This window comes from Balaenoptera musculus, chromosome 3 (assembly GCF_009873245.2).
Source record: "Balaenoptera musculus isolate JJ_BM4_2016_0621 chromosome 3, mBalMus1.pri.v3, whole genome shotgun sequence".
Taxonomy (NCBI): Eukaryota; Metazoa; Chordata; class Mammalia; order Artiodactyla; family Balaenopteridae; genus Balaenoptera; species Balaenoptera musculus.
In genome coordinates, this window is record NC_045787.1 from 6,316,981 (window position 1) to 6,333,665 (window position 16,685).

Consider the following 16,685-nt stretch of genomic DNA (forward strand, 5'->3'; position numbering starts at 1 on the left):
GACACACATAGGATCAAAGTAAAGGAATGGAAGAAGATATTCCATGCAAGTGGAAACAAAGAGAGTAGGGGTAGCTATACTTATATCCTATAAATACACTTTCATCCAAAAACAGTAACAAAAAACAAAGAAAGTCATTATGTTTTGACAAAGGGGTCAATTCATCTAGAAGATATAAAAATCATAAATATATATGCATCCAACATCAGAACACCTAAATAAATTAAGCGAATACTAGTAGATATGATAGGAGAAATAGATGACAATGGAATAATACTAGAGAACATCAATACATCACATTCAACAATAGATCATCCAGACAGAAAGTCAAATAGGAAACATTGGACTTGAACTAAACTTTAGGTCAAATGGACCTAACAGACATATATGGAACACTCCATCTAACAGCAACAGAATACACATTCTTCACAAGCACACATAGAACATTCCAGAATAGATCATATGTTAGGTCATAAAACATGTCTTAGCAAAATTAAGGTTGAAATTATACCATGTATCTTTTCCAATCACAATGGTATGAAACAGAAATCAGTAACAGTAGGAAAACTGGGAATTTCACAAATATATAGAAATTAAACCACATACTCCTAAACAATCAATGGTCAAAGAAGAATACAAAAGGAAAAACAAAATATAACTTGAAACGAATGAAAATGGGAACACAAGGTACCAGAACCTATAGTATGCTGCAAGAGCAGTTTTTAAAGGGAAGTTTATAATTACAAATGCCTACATTAAGAAAAAGAAAGATCTCAAATAAAAACCCTAACATTACACCTCAAAGAAATAGAAAAAGAAGAACAAACTAAGCCCAAAGTTAGCAGAAGGAAGGAAATAACAAAGATCAGAGCAGAAATTAATGAAATACAGACTAAGAAGACAATAGAAAAGATCAGTGAAGCTAAGAGGTGCTTTTTGAAAAGAGAAACAAAATAAACAAACCTTTAGGTAGACTAGCCATAGGGAAAAAAGAGAGAGGACTGGAATAAATAAAATTAGAAATGAAATAGAAGACATTACAGTTAATACTACCCAAATACAAAGGATCATAAGAGACTACTATGAAAAATTATACACCAACAAATTGGACAACAGAGAAGAAATGGATAAATTCTTGGAAACATACAACCTACCAAGACTGAATGATGAAGAAATAGAAAGTCCTAACAGACCAATAATGAGGAAGGAGATTGAATCAGTAATCAAAATCTCCAACAAAGAGAAGCTCAGGACCAGATGATTTCACTAGTGAATTCTACCAAACATTTAAAGAAAAATTAACCCCAATATTTCTCAAACTTTTCCCAAAATTGAAGAGGAGGGAACACTCCCAAACTCACTTTATGAGGCCAGCATTACCCTGATATCAAAGCCTGATAGGGACACTAAAAGAAAAAAACAACAAACAACAACAACAAAAAAAGCACAGACTAATATTTCCGATAAATATAGATGCAAAAATTCTGAACAAAATATTAGCAAGCCAAAATGAACAACACATTAAAAGGATCATGCCCCATGATCAAACGGGATCTATCCCTGAGATACAAGTATGGTTCAACACATGCAAACTAATAAGTGTGATACACCACATTAATAGAATGAAAGATAAAAATCATATGATCTCTTATCTCAATAAATGCAGGAAAAGCATTTGATGAAATACATCGTCACATGATAAAAAACTTTCAACAAATTGGGTATAGAAGGAACACACCTCAGCATGATAAAGTTGGCATATAACAAGTGCATAGCTAACATCATACTCATTGATAAAAGGCTGAAAGCTTTTCCTCTAAAATCAAGACAAGAAAAGGGTGCCTCTCTTGCCACTTTTATTCAACATAGTACTGGAAGTCTTACCCAGAGAAATCAGGCAAGAAAAAGAAATGAAAGGCATACAATTAGAAGGAAGATGAAAAATTGTCTTTGTTTGCAGATGATATGATCTTATACATAGAGAACCCTCAAGGCTCCACCAAAAAAAAATTGCTAGAACTAATCAAAAAATTCATTTACGTCACAGCATACAGAATCAACATACAGAAATCAGTTGTGTTTCTATACACTAACAATGAATTATCTGATAAAGAAATAAAGAAAACGATCCCATTCACAATGGCATCAAAAACAAGAAAATATTTTGGAATAAATTACACCAAGGAGATGAAAGATCTGTACACTGAAAACCATAAGACTTTGATGAAAGTAACTGAAGAAGACACAAGCAAATGGAAAGAAATCCCATGTTCATGGATCAGAAGAATATTGTTAAAATGTTCATACTACCTAAAGCCATCTATAGATTCAATGCAATTCCCATCAAAATTCCATTAGCAGTTTTCACAGAAATAGAACAAACAATTCTAAAATTTGTATAGAACCACAAAAGACCCTGAATAACCAAAGTAATCCTGAGTAAGAAGCATAAAGCTGGAGGCATCACACTCCTGATTTCAAACTACACTGCAAAGCTACAGTAATTAAAACCATATGGTACTGACAAAAAAATAGACACATAGACAAGTGGAACAGAATACAGAGCCCAGATAACCCCTTGCATATGTGATAAACTAATATTTGACAAGGGAGCCAATAATACTCAATAAGTAAAGGATAGTCTCTTCACTAAATGGTATTGGGAAAATTAAATACCACATGCAGAAGAATGAGATTGGACCCCTATCTTACACCACTAACAAACATTAATTTGAAATGGATAAGAGACCTGAAACCTTAAAACGCCTAGAAAAAAACATAGGGGAAAAAAACTCCTTGACATTGATCTTAGCAATGATTTTTTTGGATATGTCACCAAAAGCACAAACAACAAAAGCAAAAATAAGTGAGTGGAACTACATCAAGCTAAAAAACTTCTGAATGGCAAGAGAAACCATTGACGAAATGAAAAAGCAACCTACAGAATGGGAGAAACTACTTGCCAATAATATATCTGATAATGGGCTAATATCCAAAATACATAAAGAACTCATACAACTCAACATGAAAAAAATCAATTTAAAAGTAGGCAGAGAGGGTCTTCCCTGGTGGCGCAGTGGTTGAGAATCTGCCTGCCAATGCAGGGGACACGGGTTCGAGCCCTGGTCTGGGAAGATCCCACATGCCGTGGAGCAACTGGGCCCGTGAGCCACAACTACTGAGCCTGTGCCTCTGGAGCCTGTGCTCCACAACAAGAGAGGCCGCGACAGTGAGAGGCCCGCGCACTGCGATGAAGAGTGGCCCCCGCTCACCGCAACTAGAGAAAGCCCTCGCACAGAAACAAAGACCCAACACAGCCAAAAATAAATAAATAAATAAACAAATTTTTTAAAAATAAAATAAAAGTAGGCAGAGGAACTGAATAGACATTTTCCAAAGAAGACATACAAATGGTCAACAGGACACAAGAAAATGTTCAATATTATTAATAATCAGGGAAGTGCATATCAAGACCACAATAAAATGTTGCACACTCCTTAGAATGGCTATCATCAAAAAGACAAGAGATGACAAGTTTTGGCAAGGATGTGGAGAAAAAGGAATAAAGGGATATTATTTTCTCAGCCATGAGAAAAATGGAAATCCTGCCACTTGCAACAACATGAATGGACCCTGAGGGCATCATGCTGAGTGAAATAAGCCAGCCAGAGACAGACAAATACCGTATGATGTCACTTATATGTGAAATCTAAAAAAGCTGAACTCACAGAAACAGAGAGTAGAACGGTGGTTACCCAGGGCTGGGGAAAGGTGGGAGAAGTGGGGAGATGTTGGTCAAAAGGCACCAGCTTCCTGTTATAAGATGAATACCTTCTGGGGATCTAAGGTACAGCGTGGTGACTATAGCTAACAATACTGTGTTACATACTTGAAAGTTGCTAAAAGAGTAGATCTTAAATGTTCTCACCACAAAAAGGAGATGGTAATTATGTGAGGTGATGAGGATGTCAGCTAATGCTATAGGGATAATCATTTCCCAACATATAAGTGTATCAAATCAACACATTGCACACCTTAAACTTACACAGTTTATATGTCAATTATGTCTAAATAGAACTGGAAAGAAAGTAACTGAAAAATATGTCAAAAGACACAAACACAAACTGTCTGCAGAGGTCATTCCCACCCCTGACTCAGTTGGTCAAGAAAACTTATTAATGATGCATCTCCAATCATTGGAAAGGAATGGTGTATTTTTTAAACGACTGAGCTGTTTTAGAACTCTCCTGTCTGACCACAGCTCTGATGGTCATTGCAAAAAACCAGGTCAGCCATCAGAAAATAGGTTTGCTTTGATGGCTGCCGAGTCTGAGCAGTGGAATACAGGAATTTTGTCTGAGCTGTCATCCTCACGCTTCATCACCCCCCAGCATCACCTGGCCAGGACCCAGCCACTGCACTGGTGACCTAGAGGGGAGGAGAGCTTGGAAGCAGAGATCAACAGGATGCTGTATGCCACTCACCTGAAAGGCCAGGAGGCAATATCAGGAAAGTGGTACTAACACGTGCATCTCAGCCATTCCTTGCCCTTTCGCCAGCCAGACTTAGAGGAAGATTTCCCGACAGGGCAATTGGCTGTCTTTATTTTGCCCTTGGCATTTTAACCCCAACGTTTCCTTTCTGGGGTATTTTTGTTTTATTCGGACTGTGCCGTCTCCTGACATTGTAGTTGAGGTCTTGGTCCTGTGCTGAGCAAGGTACAGCAGATTCATCTTGCAGCAGCAACAAGTTGGCCAAAACTTGAGCTTTTTGCATCGCTTGACATTGAAGATGGCTGAGGATTCAGAGGTTCCTTGTCGGCAAAGCCAGGCGTTTCCTAACTTACTCACAGGGACAGCCAGAAGTAAAGAGCTTCAGCAGCGGCAGAGCAACAGGGTCTCACGTTAAGAGGGAGGGCAGTAGCCATTGTCTCTTTGTGGGACTTTTCTTCATGAAACGCAGGCCTCAGGGGGTCAGGGTCCCAGAGGTCAGACCACTTTTGATCCCAGTGAGTGACCTGGGAAGATCTGATTTTACTCAGTTCGTATATTGTTACCAACACAACAGAAACTAGGTTTCTTGAGGTACTTTTCTTCTTAGTAAATAGAGGCTTATGTCACCTAGAAAATAGAATGTTTTGAAATGTTAATTATGTTTGTGTATACATGCCTGGACTGCATCCTCTCCTGAAAGCAATGAAAATGTCATTTTTATGTCACGGAGCTGTTTGCCTTTAGGTTAGAGACTCGTTCACCAAGCAATTCCATATCCTTTGCCCAATTTGTTAGGTTTCTTTGTTGTCTTGGACTCTGGAAACTTGAGGGCCAGAATGATTGCTCCATTAACAGCCTCAGGGTGAGGGTCAGCTGTAAATTAGTGTGTGGCTACAGGCACATTTGGGTGTCTGTGTCTCCAGAACCCATTTTTAAGTATGAAAAATAGCCTATCTGGTCACATTTTGGCTAAAACTAAGTTAAAAATCATAGAGTTAGAAACCTTTTCAGTTATATTAGCTCTGTCTTCTGTACTTCATAACAGAGTGATAGCACAGCCCTAACATGTGAAAGTCCAAAGTGGATTTCATCCCTAAAACTTAAAGGGAAGGGAGAGAGAGAGACCTCAGACTAAGTTGCTGTCATTTTTATATAAATGGCCGATACAATTGTTAATGTGTCAGTGTGTCACTTAAAAGAAGACATGCTGAGGTCCTAAGCCCCAGTAGCTGAGAATGTGACCGTATTTGGAAATAGGATCATTGCACATGTAATTAGTTAAGATCAAGTCCTGCTGGAGTGGGGTGGGCCCTGATCCAATATGACTGGTGTCCTTGTAAGAAGATGGCCATGTGGAGACAGAGACACATGGGGGGAGGGGAGCGGGTACCACGTGATGAGGAAGACAGACATTGGAGTGATACAGTGCCCAGCCGACCACCAAAGCCAGGACGAGGCAAGGAAGGATTTCTCTGCAGGTTTCAGAGGGAGCACGGCCCTGCCGCCACCTTGATTTCAGACTTCTGGCCTCCAGAACTATGAGATGATAAATTTCTGTTGTTTTAAGCCACCCAGTTTGTGGCACTTTGTTTCAGCAATCCTGGGAGTTAGGAGTTTGGAATTAGCAGATACAAACTACTGTATATAAAATAAACAACAAGGTCCTACTATATAGCAAAGTATCTTGTATAACATATAATGGAAAAGATTGAGAAAGAATATATATATATATATATATATATATATATGTATAACTGAATCATTTTACTGTACACCTGAAACCAACACAGCATTGCAAATCAACTACACTTCAAAAAAAAAAAAAAGAAAGAAAGAAAAGTCCTGGGAAACTGATATGATCAACACAACTTACTAGACTCTGCCAGAGGACATCTTGGCATTTTATTCTCTCTGTCCCGATGTCCCCTCCATAGTACCCACTGCTTTTCCTCCCAGCCTCTCTTGCATACACACAAAGAGCAAGGAACCCAGGAATGGATCTGTGGATGGAGAAATTCATCCTTCAAGCTTCAGGAGCCCATCAGCCGTGGCCTGTGAGGGGCCCACGTGGGAGAGATGGACTCCAATTGGAATCAGCCGTTCTTTGGGGCTGGATGAATAAAAGAAGTTTCTGAGAAATCTAAATGAAAGCGAAGACAGCAGGTTACAGGTCTCCCTAGTTGACAGAGAACGTCAGAAGGGAAAAAGGCATCTGTGGACTGGTACCCAAGTCTATCCTACAGGCTGTGCTGTGCGTCATTATCTCTGAGGTCCATTTAGTTCTGTACTTCCCAGTGCACTGCCCGGTCCAGCAATGAGAACCTTCCCTAGTCTTGCTTCCCCCAAGTCCCCACCTCCACCCACCACTATTCCTCACTAAGGCTCAGGAACTGGGAGCTAGGTAGAGGTTATTTGTACCCCTAAACCTATGTTTAAATGCATTAGCGTGAGGAGTCCCAGAAAAGGATTTTTCCCTCTAGGTTGCTTGCATGTATTTTCTGTGTGATTATCTGAAAACCCAGCCAGCCCGTGAACTGCATAAAGAGGGTCTTACCTCCCACTCTCCATCAGTGAGAGGGACGGGAGATGGCTTTGTATATTTGGGGCATCTGGTCCCTTACCTGGGGATGCACGTGGGACCTGAGTTTATAGGGTGATGGGTAAAAAGGAGGGATGTCATAGCAGTTTTCTAGGATTCCTGGAATGGTAAAGTAATAGGATGTTCATGAAGCAACGTGAAAGTTAAAAACAGCCTGTACCAGCTTCTTGCACGCTGTTGTGTATGTTGTACCACTTTTTTTTTTTTTTTTTTATGGCCATGCTGTGCAGCTTGTGAGAGCTTAGTTCCCCAACCAAGGATCGAACCCGGGCCCTGGCAGGGAAGGCTCGGAGTCTTAACCACTGGACTGCCAGAGAATTCCCTGTACCAGTTTTATTAACTGGTCAATATCCTGTCAGTGTAGTCAATATGGGGGGAAATGAGTTTAAAAGTCACTGGGGACTTCCCCGGAGGTCCAGTGGTTGACTCCGTGCTTCCATTGCAGGGGACATGGTTTCAATCCCTAGTCGGGGAACTAAGATCCTACATGCCACACATGGTGTGGCCAAAAAAAGTCCCTAAAAGTCACTGGAGTTTGCACTGCTTATAAACATCTGAAGTGCAGTCACTTCAACTGTGCTATTAGACACAGCTGCCACGAGCTCAAAAAGGAACTTCATTTCTTAAAATCGCTACTACTGAGACAGGAAAGTGACACTTGTCAGCTCACTTCATTCCTAGAGAGAAATTGGTAACCTCCTTATGGCTGTTGAGCTCAGATTTTTTCCAGCCACAGTTGGCTTGGTAGGAGGAAAGAGCCCTGAGTACAAGCATAGCCTTTCTGGAGATTTCTCTGAGGTCCTAAGCCCTTCAGCCACTGGGACTGGAGATTCTGTCTCCTCATTTCTGCAGGAATCTGCCTTTCTTTTGCACATGGATCTGTCATTCTGTTAATGAAATCCACCAACCTGCATTTTCTTATCTTTTTCTCTAGCTTCCTTGCTCCATCCTCTTGTTTATCACTGTGTAGTTAATACTAAAAATCATGAGTGCCATTTATGAAGTGCTTCCTGTATGTCAGGCTCTATGCCAGGTACATAAATATTTGACCTAGTGACCAAGACAGCCAGTAAGATGGGCATTGGTACCCCCTTTGGCTGATGGGGAAAGTGAGGTTTGGAGGGGTTTATCCTAGGTCCCCAGCTCACTAGAGCAGGGGAGTCATGATTCCAACCAGGGTTACTTACGTCAAAGCCCACCTGCGCTCTTTAGTTCTTTATCCATTTCTCTTATTATCTCATCAGTCCTCGAACCTTCTATGGAGAAACAGGAAAATCTCAAAGCATATTCAACTCCCAAGCAGAAACTGATGACTTGATATTTATACTTGATTAAATACAAGCTATGCTGCTTATGTGACATGGCAGCCATACATAATCAACTTCTCAAGTCTCATTTACAGTTATATGTGTGAAATAATCATTTGTCAGCTATGCAGGATTACCCTGGGGAATCAAGTCGATTTCTCCTTGTATGCTGTACGAGAACCGAAAACAGAACCTTTAAGTTGACACATAAAATTGACCACCACACATGCCAACTAGGATGTGTGGGTGGTCATTGCCTAGAAGGTCATGGTGAGGATGGAGGGCCCAGCCAGCACAGTAAGAGCTTGACGGGGCAGTGGGCCAAGGGTTTCCATCTGTCTTATGCCTTTGTGATACAAAACCCCATGAAAGGAGGAATTAGAAGGAGCGCCTGCCAGAAAGTTATATGAAAGTATATTATTCATATGTCAGAGTAGCTTATAGAAATAAAGTTCCCTACTTCAGTTTTATATCTCCCATGATTATTAATTTCTAGCATACTGTCTCATTCTGCAAATAATTACTAAAAAATACAAGTCATATATCCAATTATCCATATTGATCCCAGAAATATCAAGAAAATATTACTAATATTCTGCTCTTCATTTTATATTTGCTAGAGTTTGGTATAAAGTAAGAAATCTATATTCATCTGGAAGATTTTTTTCTTTTACTGAGCTCTTGAAATAAGGATTATTTTGCTTTCTTCTGATGCAATCTGGGTTTGCAAATACATTTGAAGTGTGTGTGTGTGTGTGTGTGTGTGTGTGTGTGTGTGTTTGGTTGGTTGGTGTAGAATGTAGACAAGCACTAGAGATTCTGAAATTTGTTCATGCACGAATTCTAAGTCCTGTGTGTATGTTGTTTTGTTGTATTGTTTTCGTCTGTTTGTTTGTTTTTTAATAGACCAGGCATTTGGAAAGACCTAAAGACCATGGGCTCAGTGTCTCTCTTTATATTTTTCATCACACTGCTTGTTCTGGGCAGACAGGTAAGAAGTCTGTTTCTTCTGTAACGTCTCTAAAGTGCTGTATTAATAATACTTTGCTGACGTGCATTGCCATTGCTTTCATGCAAACAAACATTGAAGCATCAGAATCATCTTATCACTTAAAAGAAAAGTAGGTAGCACAAGGTGTATATGCTTGGCTATAGACACAAGAAAAAGGCCTCTCATATTTTTTCCCCTAAGAGGCAGATTTTGTGAACAGTAGAAGTGTGAATCAATGAATTTCCTGTTAAGTCTCAAAATAAATATGTAGGTTTCTGTAAGCCTACAATGTATTCCCTCAATAGCTGACACTAATTGGAAAAAAATGTCCCCTTGCCTGGGGTTTTCATCTGCATTTCAAAAGGTATGGCTTCTTTTTCTTTGAAGTGGGTATTAAGTATCCCTGCTGTCACTTGCAATTATCCCTAGAAATATGGTCCCTTGTTCAAAAATTTTATTTTGTGATGCAAATGAAACGTCCTCCTCGGGCTCTGTGCCCACTTCTGGCCTCCCCGTGGAGCCTGTAGGTACAGGACTTTTAAGGGCAATATTCTTTCTCTGCCTGCAAACAAGGACAATCACCCAAAGACTAAAGACTTATCCCATACCAGGTAGCTCTGCCTCAACCACAGTTTGTTTTAAGCTCTTTGATGGATAGCATGAAACAAAGAAGTGATTTATTTGGAGATAACCAGGGAAGAGGCAATGCCAATTAAATTCTATACACATCTCTAAACAGTTAAGTTATCTGAGAGGCAAACTATCAACTGGGGAGTTTGGGTCTGGCTTCCATTTCTCACCAGGAGGAAGCTGCTAATAATCGCACAGTCGGAGCAGAGAAAAGATCTGTGACAGTCAGGCCGGCACCCGGGAATGCCATCCATCCTCTTCCATCTTCCCGGGGACGTGCGAGGGACATCCTTCCCTGGAACCCACAGTGCAGCTCTCACCAATCTCCCTAGAGCTACGCTGTGGTCCTGATGCAGAGCTTAGAAGACCCCGGTCCCCCCATCACCCTCCCCACCTCTGTCCCCGGCACATGCTACGTTCTGCATTCTTAGGCAGTTTCTCCTACTAGAATGATCACTCAGATTGCTTCACAGCAATATATTTTAATTACCTAGAATCAAATTGAATTCTCCCAACTTTTTTTATTGATCACTGAGATAAGATACAGGCAATACCACTACACAAATGTTGTCGAATCCCATGGCTGCTCACTGACCAGTTACCCGCTAAGTGATTTAAATAAATAATCAAAAGTATGCAGTATTATGGCCAGGCATTCATTTAACGTGATAGTGCTGATACCAGTTTCCTTTTTTGTCACTAGTGTAACGGTAAGTAATACGTACATCTAGAGGCCTAAAGAGTAGTAATCCCTGCAGGATTAATTGTGTCCACAGTTACTCTTTAACTAGAACCAAGGATATACCAAGGTGAGCCAGAAGGCTGACCTTCAGTCCAAAATCATTAAGTGAATGATTTACTGAGATCCCAAGTCTTCTGGGATAACAAGAACTGTGAAGTCCGTGATATAGACTTCCTCTGCACACCCTTCCGGAAATACAACTGTATTATAAACAAATGTCTGATATTTGAAATAAGGTTTTCAAGTGTTGTAAGAATCCATGGCCTCAGAGTTACCTCTTTTCTGAATATGTTTTAAATAATAGCACAGACTTTTTGCAACTTATTTTTGTTATCATTTGTCCTAATGGCTCCCCTGGCCCATGACCATCTTTTTTGAAATGATGGCAATGTACTTGCTTTCTAAGAAAATGACTATACTAAATATTGCTGTAGGCGTCTCAGAAACCTTAATGAAAACATAACACATCCTAGACAAGAGCGACAGTACAGTACCACTCTCTGTACTGAAACCTAGCTTGTGACAGAAACGCAAGCCAACTCAAGGGCCTCTTTTGAAAAAGAAAGATCCCCTGTATTTCACCCAAGCTTAAAGGGCAGCCCCCCGCCTCCAAGGGTCTGCATCCTAGGTGGGCTCATTCAGAGTATGGAACCGGGCGGTGACAACCTAGTGCCTGAGAGTGAGGCCGAGGTGCTTGTGTGCGAGAGTTGGGGATCCCAGAGAAAGTGGAATCACGTGCTGCCTGCGCCCCTGCCCAGAGACCACGCAGAAAGGTGTAAGCCCAGTTCCTCAGGTAGCTTTCAGAACTAGACAGAGCACGGGACGCCCTCGAGGCTGTGCTAGGACGTGAAACACAGCAGACAGGGTCGGTGGGGTCCCAGACGCGGCCTGGACGCCCTCTCAAGACTCTTCCTGCTCTCTCTCCCATCACGCCAGAGCTCATGAAGACAAATTCCACGTCTCAGTGGGATCTGGGCCCCTAAGCATTTGGGGAGCGGCCCCAGATGGAATCTGAGAGATGGGGGGTGATGTGAGGACTGACTGTAGGTCATGGAGCTGGGCTGCTGTTTTAGCTGAAGCGTCACAAAGTCCTTAGAGCGCTTTCCTGCCCTGAGTCAGGGTCACGGAGGAAGCAACTCTCCCCGCCCCTGGCTGCATCTCCTCACGCAGCCTCCCCGGGTCTCTGCGTCAAATCTCCCTCTCTTTTCTCCTGTAAGGACATCAGTCATTGGATTTACAGCCCACCCTAAATCCAGGATCATCTCATCCTGAGATCCTTAAGTTCATTACATCTGCCGAGACCCTATTTCCAGAGAAGTCACAGGCACAGATACCGGGGTTCAGACTTGGAACGATCTCTTTGGGGACATGATTAAGTCCATTACAACTGGTTTGGGATAAAAACATTTGTCTTCCTTTGGGGGACTGCACATGAGTTTTTAAGGTCCTTGCGCCTCAAGGCAAGGGTTCTGCAGCAGACTGCACTGGTTGGGGAGGGGAGGGGGAAAGATTTGTCAGAAGGTCACTCTCAGTCCAAGGTAGCTGGTCCCAAAGTGCTCCGATTCCTTTAGTAGGAGACTTAAAGAATGCTTGCACGTGGTGCAGTAGCAGGTCCTCGGAAAACCTGAGCAACTCCTCACGTGCTTTACGAAAACCTTTCAAACTTACACGAATTGGGCTTGCTGCCTCCATGGCTTCATCTCATGTTTCATTTTCATCTGATCTTTGGTGTGTACCTGTGTCTTCTCGATGCCACCACCGTAGATTGCTTCTGTTATTTTACTTTAATACCGGCCACACCACTAGTTTATCCCCCCCAAAAAATCTATAAATAATCTGCTCTCCAAGGGAGAGGCCTTTTCCAGTACGTGCATAGCATGATTTCCATAAATACAGAATGTGGAAAATGTGTCAGTAATGTAAAAATTTAATATAAGCAAACTTTTAAAATACCTCTTTTGTAATCTTTTTTAAAAATGGCTTGTTATATGAGCTAAAAATAAATGCCTCCCCAGAGGAAGAGGAGTAATTTTTGAGTATATCATACATAGTTTGAAGCAAACCTAATTTCAGTGAATGATCATTGTTCTTTCAGGTTTCAAATTGTGAATTTTTTTTTGAAATTGCCATCTGTGCATGAGGCCATTTATGTGTGTTTTATTTTGCTTTGTGCTGTCATTGGTATAGCTAATCAAACCAATAAAACAAACTCCCTCCATTTAGTTCGTTTTTGCATTTATTTGTCAATAATTACTATCTGTGCTGAAATACACTCTCTCTATTAGGCCCTTCTGTTACAGGAAGATTCATTCAAGGCTGTTTCATTATATTAAATTATATACATCAGAGCAGATACAAAATGATGACAAACCAAAGAGACCCTGTGATAGTAAACGGGTCTCTCTATTTCTACAATGTTAATAACAGCTGGTTTTTAAAAACATTGAATTTTAATACATTATAAAGCATGAACACATATGTTTTTACTGGCAGGCACCATCTTAATTAAATTATATCAAAATGAACTTTTGTCTAAATATAATGTCATTTTCTCAGTACGGTGCAATCCCAAATGAAAAAACACATACTTTTCAATGTATACTTAATTACATAATTTGTGGTAGAGGAAAACTGATTTTCAGCTGTTAAAGGCAAACTGCCACAAATGAACACTATTATTTTTTAAATGCAAATCATGAAACAATGCACTCTCTCTACTAATATATTTTCCATTTTTCTTTTATTCATTATTTATATTCTATCACAGCTCTTTCCAAAAAATAATTCAAGCCACCATTTATTAACATGACTATGTAAGAAGCTTTCATGTCATTTTTGTCTTTCAAGCCTTCAGTATAGCTGTTTTCTCTGTTTCTGAGGCTGGTTCTTTCCCAAATTTGCATTTTGGAAATCCATGTTAGAGGGTGAATGAGAGACATTTGGGGGCAACTGAGGGCTTGATAGGGAGGGTGACAATTCCGTTTGGGGGGGTTCTTTTTTAGGTTTGTTTCATTCTTTTTATTTTCTCTTTAAAACCTCCACTCTCTGGCAGGACAAGATGCCTATTGTTTCTTTACCTCTGTGTCCTCTTGTAACAGAATGAATATTACTGTAGGTTAGACTTCTTATGGAAGAACAAGTTCAAAAAAGAGCGAGAAGAGATAGAAACCATGGAGAACTTGAACCGCGTGCTGCTGGAGAACGTGCTCCCTGCGCACGTGGCTGAGCACTTCCTGGCCAGGAGCCTGAAGAATGAGGTCAGAGAGGCGGGGCTGATGGGGAGAGGCGGGGCCGGTGGGGAGAGGCTGGGCTGATGGAGAGAGGTGGGGCTGGTGGGGAGAGGCGGGGCTGGTGGGGAGAGACGGGGCTGATGGAGAGAGGTGGGGCTGGTGGGGAGAGGCGGGGCTGGTGGGGAGAGGCTGGGCTGATGGAGAGAGGTGTGGCTGGTGGAGAGAGGCGGGACCGGTGGGGAGAGGCAGGGCCGGTGGGGAGAGGTGCGGCGATGGAGAGAGGCTGGGCTGATGGGGAGAGGTGTGGCTGGTGGGGAGAGGCGGGGCCAGTGGGGAGAGGTGGGGCGATGGAGAGAGGTGGGGCCGGTGGGGAGAGGTGTGGCCGGTGGAGAGAGGCGGGGCCGGTGGGGAGAGGTGTGGCCGGTGGAGAGAGGCGGGGCCGGTGGGGAGAGGCGGGGCCGGTGGGGAGAGGTGGGGCGATGGAGAGAGGCGGGGCCGGTGGGGAGAGGCGGGGCCGGTGGGGAGAGGCAGAGGGGATGGGGAGAGGCGGGGCTGCTGGCCAGGGAAGGGCGTGGGCTGGCGAGGGCCAAAAGCTCCTGGCAGTGACCTAGAGGCCTGTGGCACTTCAAACATGTCAGTGTTCAAAGTACTCGACATTGGCCTGAATGTGTCCATTTTCAAGAGTATATTGACTGGTCGTATAGGGGTCAACTGGGAATAGTGAGTTAGACTCGCCTGTGAACATCTTAGCATGAAGTTGAGTCATTCTTCCTAGTTTTTCTTCCCCAGTCATGTAAAGTTCTGAACGTGCAATATGAGGCACTGGGGTTCCAAATATGTCACAAAAGGGGTCACCACCCTCTGCCTGGTGTGGGAGGACGCTTCCTTACCAGCGTGCCATCAAGGCCAAATCAAGAAGCAAAATCACACCATGCATCCCACACTCCACTGTTTCACGGCTCATGACTTCCCTGAGAGCCTTTTAAGGGTCTTAGAATTTCAAAGATATGAGATAGACAGAATTTAGGAGTTTGCCACACAAGGACAGATCAAAGACTTGAGACCATCCATTTGAATGGATAGAAATGGGAATTTCGTGGAACATCTAAAGGAATGGATATTTAACTAGAGTTGGAGAGATTGGCATGTTCTTTCGATGCTGAAATGGCTTATGAAATGAATTTTCTTTCATGTAACTAAATTACAAGAGTCAGCAGATGTATCTACAGTGGGACTCTTAATTTAAGAAACATGCATTTGAGCACCCACTGAGTGAATGACCTGTGTTTGGTGCAGTGGAGTTTCAGAAATGTATGAGGTGCAATCCCCGTTCTTAGGAAACGTTCAGTGAGGATTGGGAAACCTGTAGATGGATGAACTCGTTCATAGATAAGCTGAACTTTGATGGCACTGATGCATAGAGCAGCAAAGTGAGAAGGCTTAGAACGGTATTCATCTGTAACATAGTTAAAGTTGACATTGAGAAGAAAGGGCCAGGTGGTGGGCAGGGACTGGACCTTATCACTCTGGTCTTTCTGGAAACATGCTAGGCATGGTGAGCCAGTCCGGGGGCCCCAGCAGGTCCCACCGTTCACTTCTCTATTTCTTCTCCTGGTGTTTTCTGCTTTCAGTAGGTTATTCAGCAACTTATTTACCTCTTGGTCACAGACAGTGAAATCATTACATCTATTAAAAAGGAACCGTCTGTTTTCATTAGCAGTTTAAGAGCTTGTTTGTGTCTATATGTCTAGCTATCAATTCAGGTTATAAATTCATCTGTTGCCCCTGCGCTGGGTCAGGCTGGTGCTGGGCCTGGTTACAGAGGTGAACAGGACAAGGCGGCCTCATCCCTAGGAGGGGACAGAATCCTATTGTCTCCAAAGGTGCTAACTGCGTAAATGCAGGAGTCCAGAAAGTCCACCACTGTGAGCAAGTGACTTTTGAACCAGAAAAGAAAGTGCTAGAAACTGGCAGAGAGATGCAGGCTGCAGAGGGGGAGAAAAAGACCATTCCAGGCTTCAAGGGGCTACTTCTGTCCAGATGACAGGACAGTGCTTCATTCATGACCTTAAAAGGCCCCGGGTTCAGCCCTACAGCACTTGGTGACCTCTTCTGCCCCCTCCTGACGTCTCCCTAGGCCAGACCAGGGGAATCGTGGGTTCTCTCTATTCGTTCCTGTTTGCTTGGCTTATTCTAAGCAGGCCTCTGAACACAGTTGCCCCTTTGGAAATCATAAGGAAAAGCAGATGGGGATGGAGAGTGAAGCCCACAGGTGGACAGCACGGGCTCGAACCTTTGTCCCAGCATTTTCTGTCATGGTAACGTGAGCTACCTCCCCGGCCTGAGCCCTGTCTGCCCATGAGTCAAAGGGGAATTGTGCTTTACTTTGCACAATTCTTAGGTAGAGTGTGGAATGTTACATGTCACACTGAGCATCCGTCCCTCCAGCTGAGGTGGACATTTGATAGAGCAGGACCCGGAGTCCCACATCCATGCAGGTGGGACATACCTGGTGGGCAGGCAGCACCAAAGCACCAATGGACTCATCCACTGACCGAGTGGCCCTACTGTGTGCCGGGCCAGTGACCCTTCTGCGACTAGCACGTTATGGGCGCTTCCAAGATGGGGGTGGCATTTCCCTCCAAGTTTCCTCATCAGTGCTGCGAGTTTAATAATTAAGAACACACCCAGCG

At 42.7% G+C, this 16,685-nt stretch overlaps 1 protein-coding gene across 4 annotated transcripts in view; it reads left to right on the forward strand.

The window, feature by feature from the left end:
* Positions 1–16,685, forward strand: part of ADCY2 (adenylate cyclase 2) — a 434,119-nt gene that overhangs the window by 385,656 nt on the left and 31,778 nt on the right. For all 4 annotated transcript variants that reach the window (XM_036848640.1, XM_036848639.1, XM_036848641.1 and 1 more), the window contains exons 19-20: positions 9,306–9,390; positions 13,861–14,019. In XM_036848640.1, coding sequence (XP_036704535.1) covers positions 9,306–9,390; positions 13,861–14,019 — 244 coding nt within the window. The remainder of the gene's footprint in view (positions 1–9,305; positions 9,391–13,860; positions 14,020–16,685) is intronic.